Source organism: Rhinichthys klamathensis, unplaced genomic scaffold, assembly GCF_029890125.1.
Source record: "Rhinichthys klamathensis goyatoka isolate OS25496 unplaced genomic scaffold, OSU_Roscu_1.1 h1tg000386l_1, whole genome shotgun sequence".
In the NCBI taxonomy this organism is placed as follows: Eukaryota; Metazoa; Chordata; class Actinopteri; order Cypriniformes; family Leuciscidae; genus Rhinichthys; species Rhinichthys klamathensis.
Window position 1 is genome coordinate 973,998 of NW_026606890.1, and position 16,766 is coordinate 990,763.

Below are 16,766 nucleotides of genomic sequence, written 5' to 3' on the forward strand. Positions count from 1 at the left end.
CGTAACACGAGAATGAACCTCATTGGTTCTTGCTGAAGCTCAAACGTGCTGCGTAACACGAGAATGAACCTCATTGGTTCTTGAGGAAGCTCAAACGTGCTGCGTAACACGAGAATGAACCTCATTGGTTCTTGGTGAAGCTCAAACGTGATGCGTAACACGAGAATGAACCTCATTGGTTCTTGAGGAAGCTCAAACATGATGCGTAACACGAGAATGAACCTCATTGGTTCTTGCTGAAGCTCAAACGTGCTGCGTAACACGAGAATGAACCTCATTGGTTCTTGCTGAAGCTCAAACGTGCTGCGTAACACGAGAAATAGCCTCATTGGTTCTTGAGGAAGCTCAAACGTGCTGAGTAACATGAGAATGAACCTCATTGGTTCTTGCTGAAGCTCAAACGTGCTGCGTAACACGAGAATGAACCTCATTGGTTCTTGCTGAAGCTCAAACGTGCTGCGTAACAAGAGAATGAACCTCATTGGATCTTGCTGAAGCTCAAACGTAATGCGTAACACGAGAATTAGCCTCATTGGTTCTTGAGGAAGCTCAAACGTGCTGCGTAACACGAGAATGAACCTCATTGGTTCTTGCTGAAGCTCAAACGTACTGCGTAACACGAGAATGAACCTCGATGGTTCTTGCTGAAGCTCAAACGTGCGGCGTAACACGAGAATGAACCTCATTGGTTCTTGCTGAAGCTCAAACGTGCTACGTAACACGAGAATGAACCTCATTGGTTCTTGCTGAAGCTCAAACGTGCTGCGTAACACGAGAATGAACCTCATTGGTTCTTGCTGAAGCTGAAATGTACTGCGTAACACGAAAATGAACCTCATTGGTTCTTGAGGAAGCTCAAACGTGCTGCGTAACACGAGAACTAACCTCATTGGTTCTTGAGGAAGCTCAAACGTGCTGCATAACACGAGAATGAACCTCATTGGTTCTTGAGGAAGCTCAAACGTGCTGCGTAACACGAGAATGAACCTCATTGGTTCTTGCTGAAGCTCAAACGTGCTGCGTAACACGAGAATGAACCTCATTGGTTCTTGAGGAAGCTCAAACGTGCTGCGTAACACGAGAATGAACCTCATTGGTTCTTGGTGAAGCTCAAACGTGATGCGTAACACGAGAATGAACCTCATTGGTTCTTGAGGAAGCTCAAACATGATGCGTAACACGAGAATGAACCTCATTGGTTCTTGCTGAAGCTCAAACGTGCTGCGTAACACGAGAATGAACCTCATTGGTTCTTGCTGAAGCTCAAACGTGCTGCGTAACACGAGAAATAGCCTCATTGGTTCTTGAGGAAGCTCAAACGTGCTGAGTAACATGAGAATGAACCTCATTGGTTCTTACTGAAGCTCAAACGTGCTGCGTAACACGAGAATGAACCTCATTGGTTCTTGCTGAAGCTCAAACGTGCTGCGTAACAAGAGAATTAACCTCATTGGATCTTGCTGAAGCTCAAACGTAATGCGTAACACGAGAATTAGCCTCATTGGTTCTTGAGGAAGCTCAAACGTGCTGCGTAACACGAGAATGAACCTCATTGTTCTGGCTGAAGCTCAAACGTGCTGCTTAACACGAGAATGAACCTCATTGGTTCTTGGTGAAGCTCAAACGTGCTGCGTAACACGAGAATTAACCTCATTGGTTCTTGCTGAAGCTCAAACGTGCTGCGTAACACGAGAATGAACCTCATTGGTTCTTGCTGAAGCTCAAACGTGCGGCGTAACACGAGAATGAACCTCATTGGTTCTTGGTGAAGCTCAAACGTGCTGCGTAACACCAGAATGAACCTCATTGGTTCCTGAAGAAGCTCAAACGTGCTGCGTAACACGAGAATGAACCTCATTGGTTCTCGGTGAAGCTCAAACGTGATGCGTAACACGAGAATGAACCTCATTGGTTCTTGGTGAAGCTCAAACGTGCTGCGTAACACGAGAATGAACCTCATTGGTTCTCGGTGAAGCTCAAACGTGATGCGTAACACGAGAATGAACCTCATTGGTTCTTGGTGAAGCTCAAACGTGCTGCGTAACACGAGAATGAACCTCATTGGTTCTCGGTGAAGCTCAAACGTGATGCGTAACACGAGAATGAACCTCATTGGTTCTTGGTGAAGCTCAAACGTGCTGCGTAACACGAGAATGAACCTCATTGGTTCTCGGTGAAGCTCAAACGTGATGCGTAACACGAGAATGAACCTCATTGGTTCTCGGTGAAGCTCAAACGTGATGCGTAACACGAGAATGAACCTCATTGGTTCTCGGTGAAGCTCAAACGTGATGCGTAACACGAGAATGAACCTCATTGGTTCTTGGTGAAGCTCAAACGTGCTGCGTAACACGAGAATGAACCTCATTGGTTCTTGGTGAAGCTCAAACGTGCTGCGTAACACGAGAATGAACCTCATTGGTTCTTGGTGAAGCTCAAACGTGCTGCGTAACACGAGAATGAACCTCATTGGTTCTCGGTGAAGCTCAAACGTGATCCGTAACACGAGAATGAACCTCATTGGTTCTTGGTGAAGCTCAAACGTGCTGCGTAACACGAGAATGAACCTCATTGGTTCTCGGTGAAGCTCAAACGTGATGCGTAACACGAGAATGAACCTCATTGGTTCTTGGTGAAGCTCAAACGTGCTGCGTAACACGAGAATGAACTTCATTGGTTCTTGCTGAAGCTCAAACGTGCTGCGTAACACGAGAATGAACCTCATTGGTTCTTGAGGAAGCACAAACGTGCTGCGTAACACGAGAATGAACCTCATTGGTTCTTGGTGAAGCTCAAACGTGCTGCGTAACACGAGAATGAACCTCATTGGTTCTTGCTGAAGCTCAAACGTGCTGCTTAACACGAGAATGAACCTCATTGGTTCTTGGTGAAGCTCAAACGTGCTGCGTAACACGAGAATGAACCTCATTGGTTCTTGCTGAAGCTCAAACGTGCGGCGTAACACGAGAATGAACCTCATTGGTTCTTGCTGAAGCTCAAAGGTGCGGCGTAACACGAGAATGAACCTCATTGGTTCTCGGTGAAGCTCAAACGTGCGGCGTAACAGGAGAATGAACCTCATTGGTTCTTGCTGAAGCTCAAACGTGCTGCGTAACACGAGAATGAACCTCATTGGTTCTTGGTGAAGCTCAAACGTGATGCGTAACACGAGAATGAACCTCATTGGTTCTTGGTGAAGCTCAAACGTGCTGCGTAACACGAGAATGAACCTCATTGGTTCTTGCTGAAGCTCAAACGTGCTGCGTAACACGAGAATGAACCTCATTGGTTCTTGGTGAAGCTCAAACGTGATGCGTAACACGAGAATGAACCTCATTGGTTCTCGGTGAAGCTCAAACGTACTGCGCAACATGAGAATGAACCTCATTGGTTCTCGGTGAAGCTCAAACGTGCTGCGTAACACGAGAATGAACCTCATTGGTTCTTGGTGAAGCTCAAACGTGCTGCGTAACACGAGAATGAACCTCATTGGTTCTCGGTGAAGCTCAAACGTGCTGCGTAACACGAGAATGAACCTCATTGGTTCTTGGTGAAGCTCAAACGTGCTGCGTAACACGAGAATGAACCTCATTGGTTTTTGAGGAAGCTCAAACGTGCTGCGTAACACGAGAATGAACCTCATTGGTTCTCGGTGAAGCTCAAACGTGCTTCTTATTACGAGAATGAACCTCATTGGTTCTTGGTGAAGCTCAAACGTGCTGCGTAACACGAGAATGAACCTCATTGGTTTTTGAGGAAGCTCAAACGAGCTGCGTAACACGAGAATGAACCTCATTGGTTCTCGGTGAAGCTCAAACGTGATGCGTAACACGAGAATGAACCTCATTGGTTTTTGAGGAAGCTCAAACGTGCTGCGTAACACGAGAATGAACCTCATTGGTTCTCGGTGAAGCTCAAACGTGCTGTGTAACACGAGAATAAACCTCATTGGTTCTTGGTGAAGCTCAAACGTGCTGCGTAACACGAGAATGAACCTCATTGGTTCCTGCTGAAGCTCAAACGTGCTGCGTAAAACGAGAATGAACCTCATTGGTTCTCGGTGAAGCTCAAACGTGATGCGTAACACGAGAATGAACCTCATTGGTTCTCGGTGAAGCTCAAACGTGCTGCGTAACACGAGAATAAACCTCATTGGTTCTTGGTGAAGCTCAAACGTGCTGCGTAACACGAGAATGAACCTCATTGGTTCTTGCAGAAGCTCAAACGTGCTGCGCAACACGAGAATGAACCTCATTGGTTCTTGAGGAAGCTCAAACGTGCTGCGTAACACGAGAATGAACCTCATTGGTTCTTGAGGAAGCTCAAACGTGCTGCGTAACACGAGAATGAACCTCATTGGTTCGCCCCCTATACCCGTATTCACTATTCCCTACATTAGTTCACTAATATAGTTCACTTGAAGGAGTGAATGAGAATGAGTGAGTGAACTCAGACACTGAGTGTCGGAAGGCAAACTTTGCAAACACTTTTGCATAGTTTGAGCTTGCTGTTTAATAATTATTGAAACTGGCAGCTCCTGTAGTAATGAAAAGATTTATCTTGAACTCTGTCATGGAAAATGTATAAACCTTAATTAAACCTTATTTAGTATTTACAGTTTTTCTCAATTGCTTAAACACTATAACCAGGCTTTTGAACTAAAATTTCAAAACCATAATGCCATTTATCAAAAAGCACACCCATTTCACTGAACTATGAACACTATTCCCCTGTTTTGACACATTAGTCAGATTTGTTGAATTGTCACAGCAAAACTCTACACACAAATACCTTCATTTCTCATTGCCTACACCACGTGGTCATTTAGAAAGCACTAGCATTCAAAATTGTTCACTCAAGTCAGCACAGCTTCAGCTCAGTTAGCACACAATTACCCATGTGAAAACACTAAGAGTCAAAATTGAACACACATCAGTCAGATCCTTCAATAGATAGATAAAAGGTTATACAATCTTTTATAAAAGATAAAAATCAGTTTACTGAGTTTTGGAACAATGGATCCACAGAGAAATTAAGCAATAGGTCGAGGAGGGAGAGGAAGAGGAGGAAGAGGAGGAAGAGGAGGAGGAGGGGGAGGAAGAGGATGAAGAGGAGGAGGAGGAACAGGAAGAGGAGGAGGAATAGGAGGAGGAAGAGGAGGAGGAGGAGTAAGAGGATGAAGAGGAGGAGGAGGAACAGGAGGAGGAAGAGGAGGAGGAAGAGGAGGAGGAATAGGAGGAAGAGGAGGAGGAGGAGGAAGAGGAGGAGGAGGAAGAGAAGGAGGAGGAGAAGACAGAGGAGGAGGAAGGGCAAGGGCAAGAAGACAAGCAGTCTCGGATGAAATTCAAGCCACTTTAGTTGGCCATGTCCTTGTCCATGGTATGACTATGAGGGAGGCTGGGCAATGAGTACAGCCAAATATGAGTCGCTTCACCATCGCCTGAACGTCGCTTCACCATCATCAGAACCTTCAGGGAGGTGTGGTGGCAAACAGATTTCTATCACTGAATAAGAGACAAACATTTCCAATTGTCTTTGATGAGGTTTATGTTCTTCCAAGAAAAGGCCAGCATTCGTACAGTTACAAAGAGTGGCTGCAGAGTGTGACAGTGAAGGGAGGGCATCCTTTCTCCTTTATAGTCTTGACTCCCAGAATGTTATCTTTCTAGGCCAATGATGGTATTTCAACCATATGTGGAACATTCTTAGACTTGTTCATCATATGTACCATGTACCAACACTCTTTACCATTCCAATACAATTCCAGATTTGAATAAGGTTTGTGTGTGCTTTTTTACTGTTATATGATGCAACATGACAAGCAACATGAATTACCAGTTTTGGAAATGTTGTTTTGAATTTATGGCACCAGTGTGTAAGACTATGTTGTAGTGTGTGTATTTTTGAGGGCTTGTGTGTCCTATCTGAGGGCAAAGTTTGGTTTTTCAGCAAGAGTGAATGGTTATGAGTGTAGAGCTTCATTTTGACCTGAAAATAGGATGTTTGGGGAATTGGGTGAGACGTTATGGCTTTGTGTTTACTGTTTTGAGAATACGAGGCATAGTTTCAAGAAATGTGTTTAAGCAATCGAGAAAAACTGTAAAACGGAATTTAAACATGTATGATATTATGCTGTACACACATTGGACCAGCGGTTTGGAAAATGAGTAGATGGATGGAGGATTCAGTTACGGGCGCCATCTTCTGGCCAGACGATTCTCACAGTGCATTATGGGTATTCTTTAGGCGTTGAGTGTGCATCAGTTGTACACCAGTTATTGCGCTGCATTGTGGGATTAAATGAGTGCACTCGATAACGTCCACCATGGTTGCCATAATTATCCAAATTATCTTAAATTAAAAGCCATAAAAATACAAAGTACTGTTTGAACATTTGGAAGAAATTTCACCTTTGAGTGATAGATTGTCATTCAGCGAGGCTCAGAGGAAGGAATGGAGTGAGAAAGAGGTAAAGAGGGACTGACTGGGGAAAGGACCGGAACGAGGTATAAGAGAAAGAAAAAGAGAGGGAATTTTTCAACACTGATGAATCCTCTCAGGAGAATTTTTAAGAAATGTTTTAAGTGCAAATAGCATGAGCTCTGCTCCGGGTTTCACCAGAATCCGGTTCCTTTTCCAAATATTTGCTTTGGACGCCGACCGCGGCCTGCACATAACACATGTCCCTAATGCAGGAGAGCTTCGCAAAACTCAACGCGGCAGGAAATCTTTGGTTTGTTTATGCTGCGGGAGCAAGGTGTTTGGGGTTTGAAGCGTCAGGGTCTCGTGGTGAAGTTCTGCACATGCAAATATACTAATGCAAGTTCTGTGGAAACGTTTAGCAGTCCTTATGGGTGTCGCCATACGTTGAATGGTTGCCAAATGCTTGGAGGGCCGACAGATAAGTTAGCAGTAAACGTAGACGCTCAGCGTCTCACATCTGATTGCCGTCATCAGTATAACACTCTAATGCAAAACTGTAATATTCCCTGCTAGAAAATCAAGTTTAAAGGCCCCCTGAAATCAAAATGTACGTTTTTTTTAGCTTATACTCTGAATATGTTAGCCTTAAGGTTAAGCTGGTGTGTTCCAAAACAATGACAACATTCGCATTTAGGAGATATAAGCATTCAAAACTTACAGTCTCACTTCCGCTAAAATGGATCACAGGTTTTTATGACATCACCGCGGACTTCAGCTTCTCATCACATCTTCTGTCCAATCAAATGCTCTCTAGAATCTAAAGCTCCGCCCCCTCTGCTATAAACACCACCAGGCCAAAGCGACCGTTGACACATCAGAGCAATATAGGTTTGAGATGTGTGTACGGTTGCTCAAACGCTCGAGTTTTATGGGAGGAGCCATTCAATATGTCCCGCCCAGTGGAAATTACGTCAACTTATCATACACATCATCATACAAAGCTAAACGTTCCAGACGTTGACAAAAACAACAAATGATTTCATGACTCATACATTTGAAGGGAACTAGTGCCTTGATTTTTACTGCTTCAATAATACAAATGCATGCTAAGACAATACGTTGACTTTTTGCGTAGAGCAAGTTTCTGGCCTTTCTAATTCTGATACGTTCAATAGCCACGTCCACAATGGCATCCGATTGGTTCCTGCACCACGCATATTAAACATCTAGTATGTTCTGATGAACTAATTTTGTCATCTCAGGATTTTTAGTTCCAAGAAATGTAATGCAGGTAACTTTGTGTCACAATTGTGTGTGTGTGTGTGTGTGTGTGTGTGTGTGTGTGTGTGTGTGTGTGTGTGTGTGTGTGTGTGTGTGTGTGTGTGTGTGTGTGTGTGTGTGTGAGATGAGAGCGCTGGGAAATGGTTATATTCCCCCCTCGGCTCTGCTGAAAATGGCCTAGATTGGAAACTCTATCCCAAGGCCTCAGTAACATTGGACAAATAGACAGAAAATTAGTTTCGCATGAGGGTTTATTAAGAGCAAGCTTGTGTACACAGACTGACACTGATGCGACGTATCTAAGGGAGAGATCAGGTTGCGGTCTCATCCTCAGAGAGGCAGACGACACACAGAAACATCTGGAATGAGAACAAACACACACACACACACACACACATTTGTCAGTTTGACGGGAGCCGAACCTTGCTGTGAACACAGTTGAGTTTCAGTAGTAAGCGGGTTGAACTCGACGCACCTGATGTCACTGTCAGTGGTGCTAGAGTCTCTCATCATGTGTTATACAGAGTGTGTGTGCGTCTCAGCGACTTAAACCTTGAAATCAGGCCAAATCTTCAGGCTAAAATTGTAGCCTATTTCCTCTCAGCCAAATTTTATGGCAATATATCAATATATTTTTATATATACACTCACCGGCCACTTTATTAGGTACACCTGTCCAACTGCTCGTTAACACTTAATTTCTAAGCAGCCAATCACATGGCGGCAACTCAGTGCATTTAGGCATGTAGACATGGTCAAGACAATCTCCTGCAGTTCAAACCGAGCATCAGTATGGGGAAGAAAGTTGATTTGAGTGACTTTGAACGTGGCATGATTGTTGGTGCCAGAAGGGCTGGTCTGAGTATTTCAGAAACTGCTAATTTACTGGGATTTTCACGCACAACCATCTCTAGGGTTTACAGAGAATGGTCCGAAAAAGAAAAAACATCCAGTGAGCGGCAGTTCTGTGGGCGGAAATGCCTTGTTGATGCCAGAGGTCAGAGGAGAAGGGCCAGACTGGTTCGAGCTGATAGAAGGGCAACAGTGACTGAAATAACCACTCGGTACAACCGAGGTATGCAGCAAAGCATTTGTGAAGCCACAACACGCACAACCTTGAGGCGGATGGGCTACAACAGCAGAAGACTCCACCGGGTACCACTCATCTCCACTACAAATAGGAAAAAGAGGCTACAATTTGCAAGAGCTCACCAAAATTGAACAGTTGAAGACTGGAAAAATGTTGCCTGGTCTGATGAGTCTCGATTTCTGTTGAGACATTCAGATGTTAGAGTCAGAATTTGGCGTAAACAGAATGAGAACATGGAACCATCATGCCTTGTTACCACTGTGCAGGCTGGTGGTGGTGGTGTAATGGTGTGGGGGATGTTTTCCTGGCACACTTTAGGCCCCTTAGTGCCAATTGGGCATCGTTTAAATGCCACGGCCTACCTGAGCATTGTTTCTGACCATGTCCATCCCTTTATGGCCACCATGTACCCATCCTCTGATGGCTACTTCCACCATGTCACAAAGCTCTAATCATTTCAAATTGGTTTCTTGAACATGACAATGAGTTCACTGTACTAAAATGGCCTCCACAGTCACCAGATCTCAACCCAATAGAGCATCTTTGGGATGTGGTGGAACGGGAGATTCGCATCATGGATGTGCAGCCGACAAATCTGCGGCAACTGTGTGATGCCATCATGTCAATATGGACCAAACTCCCTGAGGAATGCTTCCAGCACCTTGTTGAATCTATGCCACGAAGAATTGAGGCAGTTCTGAAGGCAAAAGGGGGTCCAACCCGTTACTAGCATGGGGTACCTAATAAAGTGGCCGGTGAGTGTATATCTATCTATTTATGTCTTTTTGTATTTTATTTTATTTATTTATTTAAATTTATTGGCTACATAATGCGGGACAGGGGAAAATGTTTGAGTCACACTGTTTTTGTAATTTATTTATTAAAATTTTTGTTTATTATTTTTATTTATTTTATATTTATATATTACATTCATTTAATTTATTATTTAATTTAATTCATTAATTTATTGGCTGCACAATGCGGGACTGGGAACAGGGAGGAAGAGTGTTTGGGACACATTATTTTTGCAATTCATTTATTTATTTTATATTTTGGTTTATTTATTTTATTAATTTATTTTTTAGTTATGTATTGTATTTATTTATGTTATTATTTTTAAGTTTATTTTTGTAAATTATGGCAACACAATGTGGGACATGGAACAAGGAGGAAGAGTTTTGGGACACATGATTTCAAAATAATATTAATAATAATTGTATTAATTTTATGTAAATGTATATATTTCGAGGCAGAGGCAGAAGGTGTGTTTGAGGAAACATTGTTTTGGCAATTTCGTGTGTGTGTAATTTACCGTGGTAACTATAGTGTCCTTAAATACAATACCATAAAAGCTTCTGACATTGCTTGAAGGAGATTCAAGATTAATTTATTATTATTGTACAGTAGTAGCAATAACCGTAGTAACAATGATATTTTGGTGTAAACATAGTTACCACAGTTCGGTTTTCAGAGAGGCTTACTGTAAAATCGGCATCAGTTGAAGACAGACTAATCCCTAAACACAATCAAATAATTCAGACGAAATGTTGATTTAGGATTTGGGGAAGTTTGGGAAACTGGCCTTCATGTCATTTAACGTTCTACTGCAGGTCTGAATGTATTGGCTTTGAATCAGCTGTTGAATGATCATGTTGTGACGGCGAGTCTATCAACACACACAGGTTTGTTTTTCTATCACGCTGGGACTTTGCATTGACTTCTAGTGTTTTTATACTGAGCTGATGACATTTCTGTCCCCTAACCCTCATGCAACCTCTCTGCATTTTTTACGCTTTCAGTAAGACCTTATTTGTTATGAAGTTTTCCTTGTGGAGACGATTGAAAAGCAGAGGTGCCAACACACACACACACACACACACACACACAAGTTCACACAGAGACTGGCAGAATGAGACTGTATAATAATATGACCGTCTGCATCACATATCAACACCACAAATACATATCAGAGCTGCAAGAAAGAAAACAAACAGTATGAGAGAGATATTCAGATACCCTGTAATTAATTTTATTTAACATTTTGTACTAATTGAGTTTTACATGCCCATTGATTGGCCAGCCTTTGCATGTGAAATGAGAAAAAGCACCACAACCACGTCGAATGGGTGTTAATATGCACATGTTGAGTGGTCAGTGATTATAATAAATAATAAATAATTGATAAAAATAGGATGATTTCTGAACGAGGCAGTTTTGCAGTTTCAAAGCTTCAATAATTGTTTTATATTATTATAAATGGAATAATAATTTTATGAAGAAAGTAAAAAAAGAAAGAAATGAATACTTTTATTCAGCAAGGGCACATTAAAATTGATCAAAAGGGACAGTAAACAGTTATAACATTACAAAAATATTTTTCTTTTTATCAAAATACTGTTATTTTGAACTTACTATTCATCAAAGAATCTTGAAAAATGTATCACGGTTTCCACAAAAATTATGAAGCAGCTGTTTCCAACGTTGATAATAATACAAATGTTTCTCGTCATATTAGAGTGATTTCTGAAGGGTCATGTGACTCTGAAGACTGGAGTAATGATGCGGATAATTCAGCTTTGATCACAGGAATAAATTACATTTTACAATATATTCACATAGAAAACAGTTATTTTGTATTATAATAATATATCACAATATTAGTGATTTTCCTGTATTTTTTCATCAAATATATCTTACTGTAAACCCGAAAAGTTGGGAAAACTCAAAAAATGTAAGGCAATCAGTTGAAATTATGAATTATGAAATTCAAAGTTTAAACAAAACTGGCAGATTTTTATTTTGTACTCATACATCTTGAAATGTTTGAGTACACTAATTCATACATTTAACTTAAAACTTTCATGTAATCTCAATGTGAACATTTTAATTTGTATAAACTTAGCTAGCTTTAACAAGCTAGTTTGCTAACATAGTAATTTGTTAACATGTTAACAATAGTATGTTATACAGTAGCACCTAAATAAAGGTTTTATTTGCTCTCAAATCATTCTGCATGCACCACTTGTCACTATGATGGTAACTATCCTAAAACCAACATTAACAGAAATTATTCTAAATTAGCATAACAAAACATTAATCAATAATCTCTCACTTAACATTAATCTTGCAAAAAAAAAAAAAACACTTAATTACACTTAATTTGAGCATTTACTCTCCCTTTCGAGTGCCATCGGCAAAGCATGTTGGGAAAAAGACATCCCAGCTGTTTCAGTTAAAGGTGCTCTATGTAGCTTTTCTTCTAAAATGAATCCTTTTTTTATTGCCTGTGTGTGAAGGGGTTGTAATCACACATTACAATGATCCACTTGTCGAGTTTTGCTATTACCTCTGAAGGCAAATATTCATATTTATATGTGAAGTCTCCGGGTCGGATTTACCGTGAAATCCAACGGATGTGACGTGCATGCGCGCTCCCGAGACTCTCTCTTTATATACAGTCTATGCGACCGACGGCACTGCAGCTGACGACATGAGTCTGATAACACCCCAAAACGACCTGCCTCCAGCACAACACACACTCCACAAATATATAAAAAACAAAAAGTTTTATCTGCTGAAGCTCGTCAGGCCAAACGTGATTCTGATCGACTCAGGACGAAAACACGGATCAACATCGGCAGAGCTTTTGAATTATTAGTAAACTCTAATGAAATAGCAAGGTAAACTAAATGAGACATGAAATGAATACAAAAGACTGTTCCAGGATAAGAAAAAGTAGGTGCTTTAGGATGTATACTTGTTTTATGTACTAGATCTACTGTCTAACGTCACTCATCCCACTACTATCATATTGTTTATAATAAACATTTCCAGACACGTTCAGTACAGTAATGTTACTTCCTACTGTCTTACTGTTACACTGAAATTCTTCAGTCTAGTTCACTAACCGTTTTCGTTATCATTATTATACATTCACCTATGTTGACATTGCTGATTGTGAAAGATACACGAATAGTTAGTGAAATGCCGTAGGCTATGCTAGATAACACCACATGTCGGCTAAATGCAGTCAATGTAACGTTATCAAGGTACGAGCATGGAGCATTAGTTCAACGTCAAACTGATAAAAGTAGCCTATTATTGTAACGTTGCAGTGGGAGTTTACATGAGTTTCCAGCATGTTGTGTGATGCTTTCGTCGTTGCGTTGAAAGTCTCCGTGTGGCCGGTAGTGAATGCTCGCTCTTGAGATCGCACATACACACGAGCACGAGCGCTCTTGTTGCAATCTGAAACATCACCACAAGAGGCCGCAAAAAAATACATAGAGCACCTTTAAACTTAAGTTCGTCTAAATTAAAATAAATAATTCCATAAAACTCAAAACAATAAAACAGTTCAGTTTACTTAAAATATATCAGTTCTGTGAACTTGAAAGAAAAATAAAGTGCTAAATACTCATAAAAGTTAATTTGACAACTAATTAGTTTAATTTCAGTTTGTCCTACTCAAACCAATGTATTATTTTTGGCGTTAGGGTTTACAGTCCGACCCTAAACTTTTGAATGATGGTGTATATTGTTATAAATGAATAGGCACAGTTCTAGTGATGTGACTGTTTTCCCGTCAGATGTGGACGAGTGCTCAGAAGGAAACGGTGGCTGCCAGCAGATCTGTGTGAACATGATGGGGAGTTATGAATGCCGGTGCCGAGACGGGTTTCTGCTGTCCGACAACCAGCACACCTGCATCCAGAGGCCCAAAGGTGAGCGCGCATCTCAGCACGAGGTAACATCTGAGCGCACTGGAAAGAGTCATCAGTGGACTTGAAGCTCCAGTCCGTAACTTTTTTGGGTTAAAAATGATAAGTACAAAAGCAAGTACATAACCAGCCAGTGTTCAACACTCTCTGCTTGCCTTCGCTCGATTCAAAGCGGTAAGCTTGTAATAATGTTTTTAACTCCAGTGGTACTGGTGGATTTCTGCGGGAAATTCGACCATGTCTTTGCGTCATTACGTCACATCTGTACACACACATCTGTACACATAAAGAAGAGTCTCGGCTAGTAGACTTCGGAGTGGCTACAGAAAAAAAGAGACTGCAACCGGCCCATGGAAAAACAAGGATAAATATCGGAAGGGCATTAAATGTAGACACGCAATGCTGACGTTGTTAACATTAACAATTTGAGAACAAAGTATAACTTGCACGGTTTGACGTGATATGATAAGCGATCGTTAGATTTAATCAGCGCGATTTAATGCAATGTTTTTTTAATGCAATGTTTTTTTTAATGCAAAGTGGTTAAATGTTACTTACTTGTTCAGATGACGTTTAAGGGTGAAAATTATTATGTTGGTCATACTTCCAAAAAGAGTAATCTGTGATTCTGAATGCCAGTATCCACACCGGCGCGGTGACTGACACACACACACACTCTCCTCAAACATTGTGTTCATCCGCGCTGTGCCGTGTCGAGGTACAACTCACGTAAAGTTGATAATTCCGCGAATGACTGCAATTGCAGATTTCTAACAGAGATGGAGACAAAGAGGAAAAACTGCGGACTGCAGCTTTAACGTAAAAAAAAATTGAGGAAACCCGTTATTAAGTAAATAAACGTCATGCTTAATTGAAAAAAAAAAGTAATGTGGAATTGTCAGGTTCACATAACTTAATTTTTTCAATTAAGCATTACGTTTATTTACTTATTAATTTTAAGGCAACTGGTTTACTAAATGTTAGTAAGTACACTGAACACTTTTTACAGTGCAGTGTATAGTACTTTTTTTCTCTTGTCATTAAACATTTGGATGACCTTCTAGATTTGTTTAACGGTGCATTATACAACCGAGCAAAAACACAACTGTGTCTCATAATGCAATTGAAGAATCTCTTTATGTCTCATTATTTGATTGGAGTATTAAATCAGAGATGTAAAATAACAATTTCATTTGCATAAATAAATCACTTGATACCACTCATATGCAATGGTCATGTGACAGCCTGTGTTATTTTAGTATTATTTAATGATTTGGCATTTATTTTTATGTTATTTTTTTATTTTAGTTTTAGTCTAGGTTTTAGTAGATTTCAGTGCTTTTGTCATTTTTATTATATTTATTTTATTGTTTATTAAAAAAAATTTATATATATATTTATATTTATCTTTTTTAATTCAGTGTTAGCTTAAAACTAATTATATGCCAGTTAGTTGCAATAGAAACATTTCTAATATTAATTTAATGTTTTTAGGTTTTTCATCTTTTATTTATTTGTTTGTTAGTTTGATTTTATTTTATTTTGGTTTTGTTGTGTTATGTTATGTTATTTTAGTTTGGTTTATTTTTATTTTATGAATTTGGTTTGTATTATATTATATTATATTATAGTTTAGTTTTATTATTTTGGTTTGGTTTATATTATGTTATGTTATTTTGGTTTATTTTGATTTTATTTTTATGATTTTGGTTTATATTATATTATATTTTAGTTTGGTTTATTTTTTATTTTATTCTTTTATTTTATTTGATCAAAAACTGAAAATGGGGTTTTAATAGTGTCATTTTAGGTAAAAGTACAACACTAATGACAGCATGCTTTTGTTTCACTCTGTATTTTTTAAACTAGTAGTCTGTATACATTACACACTGCATAATATTCAGTAAGTATAAGCATGAATTTGGTTCTGAACACGTTTACGTTGAGAATGAACAATATCAGTGTAAAGCCGAATCTCAGGAGAAGCTTTTGTCCCGCTGAACTCTTCAATGTTTGCGTTTCATAAGCACACTGTTATTTGAGTCTTGGATCGTATGTTTCAAGGCCTTTATTGTCTATATTCGGTCGGGGTTTTTTCCTGTTGGAATGAGGTTGATAAATACCGTTGTTAATCCCTCATATTTCATGTTAATATTAGTTTTATTGCTCCCAGATTAAAACCTCTTGGAGGCCTCAAACCGGGGTTCATGAGTTAGCCAATAATTATTTAAAAAGGTAAAAATGTCAAATTAAAATTAAGAAATAATTTGAAAAATAAAAACAATTTTAAAATGTTAGAAACGATTTAAAAAACGATGTTAAAGTTTTAATTTAAAGATAAAAAAATTATGATACAATTGTTTACCTGCATATAATGTGACCACTGACCAGCATTACAGAACCATGAAAATGCAAATGACTTGTTCAGTTATTGAAATATTAATATTATTGATTTTTTTTAAACGTTTTAAAAATTAATATTACTATTAATTTGTATAATATTAAACAATTTATTTATTTTTTATTGAAGTATTAATACTATTAAAAACGTTTTAACTTTTTTTAATAATAATAATATTACTTTTTAAAAATATTTCTATAATATTTTTAAGTATTAATATGAAACATTTTAAATATTTATTAATATTAAAACTTAAAAAAAAATGTTTTACCTTTTATTGAAATATTATTATTATTATTAAAAACTTTTTAACTTTGAATATACATATTTGTAAAATATGATGATTATAATCGTACATTTTATTAAAATAATTGTAATTAAAAAATTCAACCTCAGATGTTGCAAATAGGGGATTTTTTTTGGTTGATATAAATTCATATGTCGAATGCTTTGCTGCACAGATGATTTCCAGACGTATAGATCTATGTTGTGTCATTGCATTTTTATGCGCTGTCTGCTGGTCTTCACAAACACGCTCTTAAATAACCGATGAAGTCTCTCAGATGGACACAGAAGTGGAGAATAAGCTTGTAGGAAGTGAAGGCCTGTGTGTGCTCGAGGCAGTGCTGTAATGTCACGCGGAGAACCTGATAATCCAACAGCGTCACTGGGTGTCGAATGCAGAATTGGGGTCTGTTCTGTCACTGACCGCAGGGAACATGCGTCCTATAGCTTTTCTTGTTCATGTCAAAGGTTGTGCGTCCAATCAGACTCTACGGCACAAATTCATCGTGTCTCGGAGATGCACTGGAGGGTGAGCTTGACCTTCAGCCTCCACGTCTCTCAACAA

At 39.3% G+C, this 16,766-nt stretch overlaps 1 protein-coding gene across 2 annotated transcripts in view; it reads left to right on the top strand.

Annotated features, from left to right (window-relative positions):
• Positions 1 to 16,766, top strand: part of scube3 (signal peptide, CUB domain, EGF-like 3) — a 168,496-nt gene that overhangs the window by 54,888 nt on the left and 96,842 nt on the right. For both annotated transcript variants that reach the window (XM_056233995.1, XM_056233996.1), the window contains exon 4: positions 13,384 to 13,518. In XM_056233995.1, the coding sequence (XP_056089970.1) occupies positions 13,384 to 13,518 (135 nt within the window). The remainder of the gene's footprint in view (positions 1 to 13,383; positions 13,519 to 16,766) is intronic.